The following is a 14,484-nucleotide window of genomic DNA, read 5'->3' on the forward strand; positions in this document are numbered from 1 at the left end:
AATATAGACTCAGATCAAAATGTAGTACTGATGAAGAGAAGGAAAATTTTAGGAGTGTAACAGGAAGAATCAAAGCGCAGACAAATGAAACAAAGAAGTACTAAGAAATGACTTGATACACTTGAAGTTATCTAAGGCTATAGATACAGCAATAAAGGATAGCTCGGTAGGCACCACAGCTGAAGAGGAATCGAAAAAAATGAAATCACGGAATTTGGAAAGAGAAATACATGTACGAAGAAGGTAACTGCGAAGGAACCATGGTTAACAGAAGAAGTACTTTAGTTGATCGATGAAATAAGGAAGTACAAAAATGTTCACGGAAATTCAGGAATACAGAAATACAAGTCGCTGAGAAATGAAATGCAGGAAAGCTAAGACGAAATGACTGCATGAAAAATGTCAACACAACGAAAAAGAAATGATAGTGGAAGGACTGACTCGGCATATAGGGAAGTCGAAACCACCTTTGGTGAAATTAAAAGCAATGGTGGTAACACTAAGAGTGCAACGGAAATTCCACTGTTAAATGAGGAAGAGAGAGCGGATAGGTAGAAAGAGTACATTGAAGACTCTACGTCTCATGTGATAGAAGAAGAAATAGGAACCGATTTACACGAGATAGGGGACACAGTTTTGGAATCAAAATTTAAGAGAGCTTTAGGGGACTTAAGACCAAATAGGCAGAAAGGACAGATAACATTCCATCAGAGTCTCCAAAATTATTGGGGAAAATAGCAACAAAACGACTATTTGCATTGGTGTGTTGAGTCTATGAGTCTGGCAACATACCATCTGACTTACGGAAAAATATTATCCACACTGTTCCGAAGACAGCAACAACTAACAATTGCGAGAATTATAGTGCAATCAGCTTAACATTTCATGCATCAATTTTACTTGCAAGAATAATGTACAGAAGAAGGGAAAAGAATATTGAGGATGTGTTAGATGACGATCAGTTTGGTGTTAGGAAAGGCAAAAGTACCATAGAGGCAATTCTGACGTTGTGGTTGATAGTGGAAGCTAGGCTAAAGAAAAATCAAGACACATTCATGGGAGTTGTGGAACTAAAAATGTAAAATGGTACAAGATGTTCGAAATTCTGAGAAAAATAGGGATAAGCTGTAGAGAAAGGTGGGTAATATACAACATGTACAAGAGCTGAGAGAGAATAATAAGAGTGGACAATCAAGAACGAAGTGCTCAGATTGTGTGTAAGGCAGGGATGTAGTCTTTCATCCATATTGTTCAATCTGCACATCGAAGAAGGAATGATGGAAATAAAAGAAAGGCTCAGGAGAGGAATTAAAATTCAGAGTGAAAGGATACCAGTGATACGATTCGCTGATGACATTGCTATTCTGAATGAAAATGAAGAAGAATTACTGGATTTCCTGAATGGAATTATCAGTCTAATGAGTACATAATATGGATTGAGACTAAAGTAATCATGGTCATGATGTAGATGAAGCTAAGGAATTCAGCTACCTAGGCAGTAAAACAACCAATGACGGACGGAGAAAGGAGCACATCAAAAGCAGAACAGCATTGGCAAATAGGGCATTCCTGGCCAACAGAAGTCCACTACTATCAAGTATAGGCCTTAATTTGAGGAAGAAATTTCTGAGGATGTACGTTTAGATGAGAGCATTGTATGGTAGTGAAACACAGACTGTGGGGGAACCGGAACAGAAGACAATCGTAGCATTTGAAATATGGTGCAACAGACTAATGCTGAAAGTTAGGTCGACAGATAAGGTCTTGAATGAGCACGCTCCGTGCAGAATCGGAGAAGAAAGTAATATGTGCGAAACACTGACAAGAAGACGAGAGAGGATGACTGGACATCTGTTAAGGCTTCAGGGAATGACTTCTATAATACTAGAGTTAGCTGTAGAGGGAAAAAACTGTAGAGGAAGACAGAGAAGAAATTGGAATACATCAAGCAAATAGCTGAGGACGTATTCTACAAGTGCTGCTCATCGATGAAGAGGCTGGCATAGGAGAGGAATCCATGGTAGGTTGCATCAAACTACTCAGAACACTGATCACTCAAAAATAAAAAAAAAAGCCAGGTACTGAGAGATGCTCTTCCATGAAATGGAAGTAGATACATTATTTAGTTCCGTTATATGAATAACAGAAGATTGTCATTTTTGCACGCAACTACCGAACACAGCTGCCAATCGCGGAGAAGGACCACTGTTTAAGCGATCTTTCTCACGATACCAGTACTGAACGAGCCATCTGCCATCGGTAGCTCACACCACGTTACGTCATCACGCGACTACTGCCTTCTAAACTGCTCCAGGAAGAGCTTCTTGTAGCTGAATATGACGGCTAGAGGACCAAGTTCCCCTTGTGGTAACCCCCGTCAATCCCAGCAGTTCTAGAATCAAGTTCTTGATTCCCCTTGAAATTATTAAACAGGTCACGGACCTCCTGTTGCCCAATCCTCAGAGGAACTCTCCCCCCCCCCCCTCCTTGCTCCAGGTGATCCTGCACCACACCTTCGAACATGTTGCTTAAGTCATCCGCCACCTGGCTGTCGAGACCTCTAATATGTCTGACCTCAAAGCGAAAGGCGGAAATCCGAATCGCACAGTGCGTTTTTCACCTAGTCTTCTGGGGACGTGCCAGAACCAAAGTCAAGTTCTGGTTATCCCTTTTTAGAAGAAACTCCCTGGACTCAAAATAAAACTTAAATTTCTCATAGGAACGAGGAATTTCAATGTTTACAAGTCATAAGCGGAGTATTTAGTTTCATGCGGTAACAAGTTTACAAGTCATAAACGGAATATTTAGTTTCGTAGGGTAACAAGTTCCCTGTACTCTTCTTGCAGAATAACGGCCAGTGATCTACAAGTAGGAGTATCTGTTTTGACAATAGACGCATGCTCAAAATACGAAATAACCAAAACGAGCTACTGCTTAGCAAAGGATCTTTTAAAAATTTTAATTTATTTGTTACGAACAAATTTTTTTTTGTTGTAATGAAAATTCACTTCTTTTTATGTCCTTTTTTTATAAATTCAACGATATACAAGTTTTTGAAAACTGTTGTGTTGAGTTACATTTCCTGAAAATCGGAAGCAACTTTGTTGGGTATATTGAGAGAAAATATGTAATTGGTATGAAAAATAAAAGTGTTGGGAATCGAGAGACAAAGTTTGGATCAACTCCTTTAGTGCGTTCCAGGTCTACAGGGTGGTTTATTTTCACCTTCTACAAACTCCTCAGACTTCCTTTTTGTCCTCATCCTGTTTGCTCTGGCTTGCATTTCTAGGGTATTTACAACCCTGTCAGCAGCCTGAAGACGTTACTTTTCCGCAGCAAGTATCGTTCGTAGTGTAGGGAAGCAGCCTACTCACGCCTCATAAAATTCACATCCCTCTTTTCATTGTGTGCCACCCTAGTCTGCTGTAACTAGCTCTGGCGTCATAAATGTTGCGCAATACTTTAAAAATCAAGTAAATACCCTGAAACGTTTATAGCATGTCAGAAGTAATACTAAATCAATATGAGTTGAATATCAGTTCAATAACTTTAACCATTTTCTAAATTTGGACATTTTCTGTAAAAATCATTGGCGCAACAGAAAAGAGCTAGAAACTTAAGAATTTATATTTAGATTCCTTTTGCATAATAATTTAGTAGAAACAGTATTCTGGATCTCATAAATTAAAATTTTAGTTGAAATTCATGATTTTATGGTTTTTCTCTTCAAAATTAAGGAAGCAAGATAGATTAAGTAGGCGAATAAATAAAGCTAGGATGTTTAAATTTAGGTAGAAGTGAGATCCGCTATAATCATATGCATGTCAGAAGTTTCAACTGAATAACTATAAAACTATAGCGATAGCGTATCTCCAAAGGCAAGTTCAGAACTCATCTACTGCATGTTGTGTAATTAAATTAATTATCTCGCCACGTCAGACTTTTATTATGATTACTTACCTGTGTGCTGATTGCACATTTAAATTGAGAGCTTCATCGGCCATCAGCAAAGGAAGCAATGATTTATTCGATAACTTAAAGTGGTGCATTACTAGCCCAGCGGATAGTCGGGAGAGCAGATTTGATCAGGCGTTCCCTTAGCCGTCCGCACCGCGGCTTTATATGTAAGAAAGCTGCGTGAGAAGAAGGTAGGCCCAGTTCTCTCCAGACGCTGATTAGCGCACCACCTGTGCTGGGAGTCGCGTCGCGTTACTCGGGACACGCGTAACCATGAAATCGTTTTCGAGTGAAGTGTTAATTTTGGTCTGACGTTAATGATCTATCTTTAGTTTGCGTATGTCGTATTTTCACATGCCGCCGCAGGACAGATATTCTACCATTATTAGCGTGGCGTTTGATGAACATTATCATCAAATTATGGCGAGCATTCACTTAAACATTTAATTTGAACAGTTATAGTTGTATCAGCGCATTAGACTCTGAACTGCTCTGGTAGTTGGATTGTGTGGATTCTTTTTGGTCTGTGACTTTCAGAATATAGAGAACATTTTAGAGAGAATGGTTTCTGATTGTGAATCCCAGATAATCTCCTAATTACTCAGAGCTATAAGCTGTAGCTACAAATGTATTTCTCAGATGAAGTGGGCACTAGGAATTCTAATTACAGGCTTCACATTTTGCTAATCACTGTCTGGTTGCCAGTATTGTAGTTAGAGAGCCAGTGTAGAGAACGGCAAACAACAGCATTAAATAAATAATAGGAACATTTAACAATTATTCCACCTGCCGTCCCACAGTACCATGTTGAAATCTTTATCTCCATATTTCCAAATACTATGTAACTTACGACGTTGCCATTATTAAAAGTAGCATCATACAAAGTAAAGTGAGGTGTTTCTATTCCAACAAACACAGTCTTTGTTATTCTTGACCACATAACACTATTTACACTTTGATTTGGGTTTTGTGTTTCCCATGAACATACTTTTTTTTACACTTCAGGTGTTGCTAAGTCTCTGAAAATATGTTTTATTGCCTCCATTACCGCATCAGGCAGACTATGTTTATGAGTGTACTCTTCACCAGTTATCAATGTCTTGTTGTACTTACACTAACCGTTTTCTCCTTTGGGACACAAGTAACGATAGGGACTTTCATCAGTTGACAAAGTACGAAAAAATAACCCCAAACAGCCTTCTTCATTTCTTCGACACTGTTGTGTTTTGTCTAATAGTCATTACACTGTCGTTTAACCTTCCCTTCCTATCCAACCCTTTAGCATCATTGAGGGTTTTTTCCCGTACGAATTCTTGATCACATTTGTTCCTGTACGTGTCCAATGCACTCAAAGTTTTGCACTGCAACTTTATCACCATAGGGCTTCAGTTCTTGAATATGTTTTAAACTTAGAATCACTGTCACCAAGGTAATTCACATATCGTACTTTATCACACACAACACAAAGTTGAACTATATTAACAACACCAGCCGCTTGCATTCTTCCTCTACCGCAATTATTTTTATGTGTACGTATATTTTCTTTTGGACACCTGCAATATTTAGATATTACCGCTACGTATAAAACTTTCCCAGGATACATACTGGTGGCAGATACTGCACCACGAAGAGATATGTGTCCTTGCTTATGCCAGGTACCACCTGTTACCACAATGTTCTATTATTGCTTCTTCCACAATTTCCTTCATAGATTTTATACAGAATCTTCCACTTTAGACCCTATAAATCTACTGTAGTTCATAAACTTGGTTTGGGGGTTGTGGAAGATTCATGATGCCACAGAAATCTACATCTGCGGTAGCACATTTACCAGTCGTTTGCAAGGCATAAACAAATGCTATGTTTATAGATTTTGATACCATTTTCTTCATTTGGAGTTACTGAAACTCTGCTCAAAAAGGTGATCATATATGAAACTTCACTGGCAAGTCATAGGTGATTTTCATAAAGAGTTCCAGACCGACTTCACTACACTGAATACATCTTACACAATTTGCAAATATTCCGTTGAGAATTGTTGTATCAAATATTTCATTCACATCCCAATTGTCCAACGAACATTCATACTTTTCACTAACTGAACCAAGCGAAGTACTTTCTTTCTCGCTTTTATTGGAATGGAAGGTATACCAATAGGGTTAGGTTCATACACTGTGTTATCGCCTTTACTGTAGCAACACCTGCCCTTGGCTTTCCAACTTTGCTCCCTTTCTTAAAAGCCTCCAGAGCATTTCTAGTCACTTTACTTTTACACACCATTATCTTTCAATAAAACAGAGACTTCAATGAACAGAATTCAGTACGAATATTTTCATGATTATAGAAGAGTAAATAAACTTAAAACATATGACAATCGAGCGAGCGATATATATCCAACTATCACAGGTTAGTCACAACACTTATTTTGTAACACTAATTTTCTCTCACATCACTCGAATGTAATGATGAACATGTAGATTCATTAGTACAACGTCTGACAGCAGTTTAACACCGCCACATAGAATCACGCCAATGCTGAACATATTTTAAAAATAATTGTAGTTCTCTGAAGTGAACAATTATATATCTATTGATAAGGGAAAGTCTTTGGGTGTTTAAAATGCGAAAAAGTAAAAATTGATCACTTCATGACTTCTAACCATTCCGAAGGCTCTTAAAGGATGGAGATAACTAAGGAAAATTTGTAACAAACTTATGAAAAAAATTGTCATGCCAATTAATCTGGCCACTGCCTTCTTAGTCCTAAGCGCAAGGGAATCTATACACACCGGTAGTGCGACCTTTATCGACCCTAATACCTTACGAGGAAATTAAATCCCCTAAAAATATCTGCCGACGCACCTACGAAATTTTGGAGGGTTTAACTGCCAACCAAGCCTTCCTGAGACGCTACAGAACCGCCTCCAGCTGTTACAGATGATTAGCGAAAGTGACACTATAAACCATCTAATCGTCAAAATAATTATATACATACTTAAACTTCAGATCACCAAGACACGCAATTCTTGGGTTCGTCTGCTCTTGTAAAATTTATTTTCTGTTTTAGTGAATTTTACAAACTTTCTTGAAATTTTTGCATTCTGATTAACTGCAGATTCTCCGTTTATTCAGATTAGGTCTTTACTGGGCTGTTTTCCTGGTCTAGCATTTATATCTCGCCGTGTGACAATATAGTCTTTCTTATTTACGGAATCAAGGACACTTTACAGGTCTTCTAAAATGTATCAAATTCATTCTTTTTTTCTTTCTTGTGAGTCATAGACTGATGTAGTGGTCGTACATCATAAAGCTATTTTAAATCCGTGTGTTAAAATTATTTCATTTACCCAGCCATAGGATGTTACCCTGCTTTTTCCGTGTTTATGGTAGGTCCATCTAGAGAATGTCATCCGGTCTCCCCAACCAGAGATGTAGCAATTGTTTTTTAAGTGGCTGGGCTGCGGGCCACTCGATGCTGAATCTACTGATGAGGTTGTGCTGTGTTTAATGCAAATGGGTGATGATGATGATGACGTGAGTCGCTTGGATGGTGGAAACGTAACTGTCTTAATCCGAAGTTAGCTATTTTTGCGAAAAGATTGTTTGTGTACCAGCCTCATATCCTGACAGTGAAAGAAATATCAGTGCGACAGGGAACCTTATCTCGGAAAGACGAACCCGACTGGATCCGAAACGATCTATGATATTCTAACAATTCATTGTAATTACGATACTATCAAAGAATAGTAAGGGTTCCTGATTTTTAGATGGTAACTCATATATGTAAATTTGAACGAATAAAGAAGGTGATGTTATAGAGAAATTTATTTTCTTCACTCTGAGGCCCTCATTACAGAAGGTGGTAGTTTCTTAAGTTGTCTTCGAAACTTTCAACTGTTTCAAAATTATGTAGTTGTCTACAGTAAGCTCTTTTGTCTTGTGGGTCATAACGAGGTCGTGATTACATTCCACCATACAGGAATATACGTCTACGGCATAACTAAATGGCTCTTTGGGTAGTTCCATCAACGGGGATGGGAGGGCGTGGTGAGGGGGGAGGGGGAGGCGGAGGGCAGGGCAGAGTAACGCAAACCTACGGACACACAGGGCTACTACTACGGTCTTAGGAGCAGAGCGGTGAGCACGCCAGACCCGACGGCCTCCGTCATCATCTGTACACAGCGCCTCTTTCGACCAATGCCTCGCCGGCCCACCAACGACCGAGGTGTGAAATAATTGTAGAATGCATTATTATCTTTGTCACATTCTTCGATAAAGAACTGCTGATCAACTGCGGAATATTCACAGTTTTTTGCTAGTCATTATTAATAATTTTGTAATTATAATTTTGTGCTTAGCCCTAATTTTAAATTTGGCTTACTATCTTAAAACTTGCGTGTGTACTGGTGTGCCAAGATCACCAGTTCAAGTCAAAGCCTTACAAAAACCGTTGTATCAGATTACTACAGAGAAGTAAAAACAAGTTTAGTTTACCAAAAGGTCTATTCGTACCGAAAAGGGTTCTTTTTATCACAAATAAGTAAAACGTGTAGCAGTGCCTGTTCTTAATTTTATAAAACGTAGTAATCTTTCCACAAAATTAATCGATTTCTCTTATTGCAAGCACCGGCAGGCCAGCACTATTGCTCAGGTGCAAAATTCATATGCCTGGTTGTTCATTCCTGGAACCATACATTGCCACACGGTACACAGCAGTGACAGAGATTTGATGCTTGCTGTTACTTCAGCAGAAATATTCGTTGTTCCTATATTCCACCTCCATTATCATGATACTTTAGCTCTTCGATTTAACGTTTGCAGGCAACATACTTCAATTATCCGCGCATCTGATGCGTGACAGGATTATCTGATCCCTGGCAGTAGGACTGTAAAAAAGTGAACAGCCGGCTAATAATGGGGCCTTACCTTGAGCAATTTCAAACAAGTTTCGGGCACAGCTCATGGACTTGACTAGCGCGGCCTTTGGCGGCTTACCGGTGAGTGGGGGACGATGCCCTCCAAGGACTTTATATATTACGGCGTGCGCATCGGAGGGCACCAGTTCTCCAGGCACCTCCAGCAGAAATGGCCGCCATCGGGGTGAGTCACCGGCATATATTCTGGTCCTTGTGTGATAATCGTTACTAATACAATTCGTCCGCTCCTGTTGGTGTTGTAAACGCCTTAACATAGGCCTGCCATTTTGCGTTTCAATGGACTTGTAGATTTTGAACACAATTTACATACTCCATTAGCAAATTTTTACAAGTAAAAGTTATCATAGCAGGGCAAGTTGGTTTTTTTAACTTCTTTTTAAATTTTTTGTGACTTGTCGAAGAAATTTTACGGAGCGAAAAGCAGAATTTTTCTAGACACTCTACGTCAGCTTCGTTATATAACTGCCACATAATTCCCGCTGTAGTTAATGAAAAGAATAAAATAGGTTTCATACGTAGGTCATAAATATAGTAAGCGGACAACTTTCTGACTAGAGAGATTCATTAATGAATATTTGGAAGGTTCAAGCTAATGGTTCAAATGGCTCTGAGCACTATGGGACTTAACTGCTGTGGTTATTTGTCCCCTAGAACTTAGAACTACTTAAACCTAACTAACCTAAGGACGCCACACACATCCATGCCCGAGGGAGGATTCGAACCTGCGACCGTAGCGGTCGCGCGGTTCCACACTGTAGCGCCTAGAACCGCTTGGCCACACCGACCGGCTCAGTCTAATGTCCATCATGTAAGTAAAAGACGCATTTAATACACAACAAGCCGTACTAGCACTTTTAGCAGGTGTATGTCAATATACGGAATCAACAGAAGAAATTCTAAATAACATGTGTGATCAAACTGGTATCATGAAAATTCTCTCTCTGTTAATAACAGCAGCAGCCTTAATTCACACAATAGCGACAATACTTTCTGCCTAGACACTGAGGAGAATTTACTTTTGTGAAAAATAAATAAATAATTAAGTAAACACGTTTGAGAAATCGTGAAATGATTATGTTAAGTCACTTTATATTGTGCTTTCTCAAGACTTGGAGACAAACTACTCCATTTACTCATTTTTGTATTTTGTGTCATTACAAGTTGTTAACAGACACTGGCATCCTGCTGTTTTTACTGTCACTGCTGTCCTGTGGAATTGTATTGTATAGTAACCTACATATTGTTGCAAGAAATTTGTAGTGAGGGTAATATCCTGTATTCACGCTGCATCATATTCTGTCATCTCATCATAGTGTGAACAATATATTCCCGTTAGAAACTCGTTTTAAACAATTGATCAGAATTTAATTTAGCGTAGACTTTTATGGACTATACTACTTTCAAAACCTTTGGTGGCTTATTTAGTAACAGACAACTACTTTCAATCCATCAGTTTTTTTTATGGAATGTGTAACTTCATTAATATTATTACTATGCTTATTATTTAATGGATTTCACGATATGGTTTTCTTAAGGTCAGTTTGAGTGTTAACCGAGAACCCCCGTACTGTTCTGCAGGTGTGCTAAACAAGTGTGATCTGCAGTAGCCATTACAGTGAAAGGAGCAGATTTTGTTCCTGTAGACTCTTCACAGTTTGTTTTGAGAAAATTCCGCTCTTGAAATTTATACTGGGACAACGTAGACATATATAAATTCGTACATGGCTTTTACGTCGTCTGACATATACCTATATTTATTCATGTTCTGAACTTAGGTTATCTGTAGATTATGGGTTGCACTTAACGATGTTTATGAAAAATAGTTATTATTGATACTAGACCATTCGCTACAAAACTATGTCACTAATATGCAACCACTGTTTATTGCGTTGATTTCAATGAATGCTCAGCGGCCAGGCGGTTTAATGTCAGACTGCCAATGCTCAGGATTCTAACTTCTGCAGAGCCTAGGATTTTTTGTGCCACTTGTCGCTTTTTTCACCTCCGGGAATTATTTTTTTTTACTATGAAAAGCGTCAAGAAGTACAGTGGGTCGGTATTTACGTCAAATTGTACGTGCCCCCGTAATTGTCCACGTAAGTAGTTTCAAAGGACGAATGAAAGCAACGTCATTCAAATTCAAAAATGACCCTATGTAGTAAGGCTCTCCGGTACTGAAACAAATCTCTGTATTGCGGATAACTGGTTTTTCTGGCCTGTACATATAGCTCTGCTCTAGAATATGTTTCACATGACTCGGTCTCTGAATACGAGCGGCGAATAATTAATGAGTTCATACACAGTTTGATCGAAAGTGTTCGGACACGTATTAGTAGAAAATATTGTGTGTGAGCCTTTCGCCTTCAAGACAGCCTCAACTCCGATGGGGACACATTTAACGGTGTGTTTCAGTGTCTGTGGAAGTATGTCAGGCCATAATTCCTGAAGTGTCGAAACCAGAGAAGGTAAAAATGTTGGACGTTGCTGTTTCGAGTGAAATCGAAGTTATAGCTTGCTCAGGTAGGGACTCTTACAAACCAGTCCATTTGAGAAACATTACTGTGCACGACCTTTGGCACACAGATACTACTTTTTCGCAGGAAGCATTGTGATGCCGACAAAAATGATCATCGTCGAACTATTTCTCTCGTGCAGGCGATACACAATACTGAAAAAATGTTCATATTCTTCAACACTTAGCGTTGTCAAAGCGCAACAAGGAAACTACACCCTAACGACGAGAAAGCCTCCATCGGGTTACCCAAACTCGTCTGTACTTCTCTGTTAGCAGTACACATAATGGCCAGTAACATTCACCATACATTCGCAAAATCCAAATGCTTCCATCGGACTACCGCAGGGTGTAGCGTGATTCAACTCTCCAGATCACTTGTTTCCACTCATTCGCTATCCAGTGGCGTCGTTCTTTGCACTACCTCACGTTCGCATAGCACTGACTACAGATTTCCGGGGCCGTTTGAAAATCTGCTCGAACATTCTACACCACTTTTTCAAATCATTATGTGGAAGCATTGTGCCAGATGTACTGCTCGTAGCGTTTTGGAACTCAGGGGTTAGTCTTTCCACTGACTTTATGTGATTTTTTACAACCATGTCTGCATTCTCGACGTCAGCAGTCACCTTGTCCAGCTTTAGAGGCGTGACATTCAATGAATAGCCCAAGTTCGAAGTAACTGAGGTCTCCTGTTCGACTTATTCTGGTTACTGTTCCTGTACAGACGTGCTCCACTCCCTCATTTTATGACGGCGGTTTCCTCTCTAGGCATATCTAGTGGACAAATACGCTATAAATAGGGATGTCGCGGCATTTGTGATTAGATAGTGTATGTCCGATCAGTTTCATGTGCACTGGCATTTTGATTGACTGTGATCTAGGTACAGCGCTAGTACTATAGATAGTACGAGCTGAAAACGATGCGTTGTCTTGTCTGTGACTGACGGGAGGCTGCTCTCAATGCCTGCAACACCGAAAGTTCGTATGTTGTGCCAGTGAATGGCAGGTCCAGTGTGCTCTGCCGGTCCTATGCAGCGGGCATGTTCGTAGATATTTTTCTAACAAGATATTTTTTAAAATCGGTATGTACTTTTTACCTTTTACTAGGTGAAACATGGGCTGACCTTAGCATAAGGAAACAGATCTTTTTGACTACTGATTGCAATGGATATAGCGTCTTCACCTTTGAATCTGTTACATTCCTCGGCCCTTGCCGATCATCAAGCGTTACCTGTCGGGGTTTTCCTTCCCTTATCCACCTTTTGTTCGACATGTGTTTGACTGTTTGAGTACTATACATGGTTGGAATTCATTCCCATAGGTGCCTACTAGGGACACCCTCGATGCAGGGCTAACAGCCAACAAGCAGTTATTATTATACGTGTCATTATCATAAGTGGAAAATAGCTACACAACTAGCTGTCTGAAGAACAAGGAACGATGGCAAATGTCGAAATATTACTTATTGCGTGTGTACAGTGCACGAGGGGGAATACATTATTAAACTTCTAGGTGATTTGTAGATATACAGGATCAAAAATGTAGCACAGGTAGTTATTACCTCCAGCAGTAAAGGATCTAAACTGGAAGGAACTCGAGTCGAAATCAGGTGAGATGACAGACTTGCTGCTTCCCCTCAACCGTAGCACATGAAGACTGGCTTCGTGCCTAGCTCGTCTGCAGCCCCCGAGCAACTCGCGACCACATGTCTCCAATGGGTATGAGACCAGCAGAATGTAACGACTAGAGCAACGGTCACGAATTCCCTGCATCGATATAAATCGTGACAGTAAGGGCGACTTGCGAAGGAGTGAGTTGCTGGTCCCATATGACGATGACGGGTGCCTTCTAGCAACGTTCGGAGAACCGGAAAGTCTGACTAGTCTTTTGTCCAGTGTTGTTGTGAACACTTCTACCATATTTCAGGGTCTGTGTTGCTTCGATGGACTCTGCAATGTCCTTCAGACATGCCTGCAAGCAAGCGTGTCTGATGGACGTTGCACAGTATGTCTACATAGAAACAACACAGGTATTATACTATGGTATTTCATGCCTAAAAATAAGGCCGCAGCTTTAATCATACGTCTCTCCCCTCACAAGATTCACAGTACGTGTACGGGTATAGACTGTAGACAACACGGCGACACATGGAAATCTGGGTCTGTCTGGGAAGCGCTCTCGGGTACTCGAAGCGAAGGCCTGTTAGGTATAACGTGACGTATGCACGTTATCGAGACTTTCTTGCACAGGGTATGATCCTGGCTCTGGAACTGTGCAACTGTGTGGAAACCACTGTTCTCGTAAAAGATACGACAACACCGTATGTAGTTCGCCCACGAACGTGTTATCTCCAGAGGTCTTTCTGATGTATGACCTGCAAGAATCACCAGATCTGAATCCATGTGACTTTTAACTCTGAGGATATCTAGGAGAATGCGTTTACCTGGGACAAGTTCCGTACCTACATCATCTGAAGAATAATATACAGGAAAATGCTGTTCGGAGAAGTGCTCCAAACAACTGCTGATCATGTCGTTTTAGGGGTGTAGAATGTCGTCGTCGACTCCGGTGCTCGTACTGAACAACCTGTGTAGGCGGCTATTAACAGCAAAATCAATATTATGACTTTCTCACTTGTTTGACCTCCTCTGCCCATTCCTAATTCATTACGTTTGGAAATATTTCTATATGTCTTTAATTTATTCACAGCGCCAGATTTCTACCTGGTGCCCAAAATTGGAACTATTTTTTTCCAAAGTCGGTTCAGCGTATTAGAATATCTACTACGTTTCACCGGCATACGATAATTACAGCCCATGCTGGACTTCTTTAATTATAAACAGCTGGTAGATTACCATTTATATGTAATGGTCCTCATCTAGTTTTATTCCTTTTTTATTTTACGTTTTCTCTTTCCACTTTGTATCATGTCGTTTAAAAGTAAACTGAATAAAATTGTGGAAAGACTGCAAAACTTGTTTAACTTCTCGGTGAATTATAATGCTATTCTTACTTCTCTTGTTTTATGTTTTTATTACAAATTTAGTTTCATTCGATAAAATTTTATTTCCCATA

At 39.8% G+C, this 14,484-nt stretch overlaps 1 protein-coding gene across 2 annotated transcripts in view; it reads left to right on the forward strand.

Moving 5' to 3' along the window:
• Positions 1 to 14,484, forward strand: part of LOC126284420 (flexible cuticle protein 12-like) — a 112,953-nt gene that overhangs the window by 65,920 nt on the left and 32,549 nt on the right. The window contains exon 1 of one of the 2 annotated variants that reach the window (XM_049983338.1): positions 9,001 to 9,057. The exons of the other annotated variant lie outside the window; for it this stretch is intronic. Within the exon in view, the coding sequence (XP_049839295.1) occupies positions 9,043 to 9,057 (15 nt within the window). The 5' untranslated portion in view covers positions 9,001 to 9,042. Of the gene's footprint in view, positions 1 to 9,000; positions 9,058 to 14,484 lie in introns of those variants that run through there. 2 annotated transcript variants of the gene reach the window in all.

This window comes from Schistocerca gregaria, chromosome 8 (genome assembly GCF_023897955.1).
Source record: "Schistocerca gregaria isolate iqSchGreg1 chromosome 8, iqSchGreg1.2, whole genome shotgun sequence".
Lineage (NCBI taxonomy): Eukaryota > Metazoa > Arthropoda > Insecta > Orthoptera > Acrididae > Schistocerca > Schistocerca gregaria.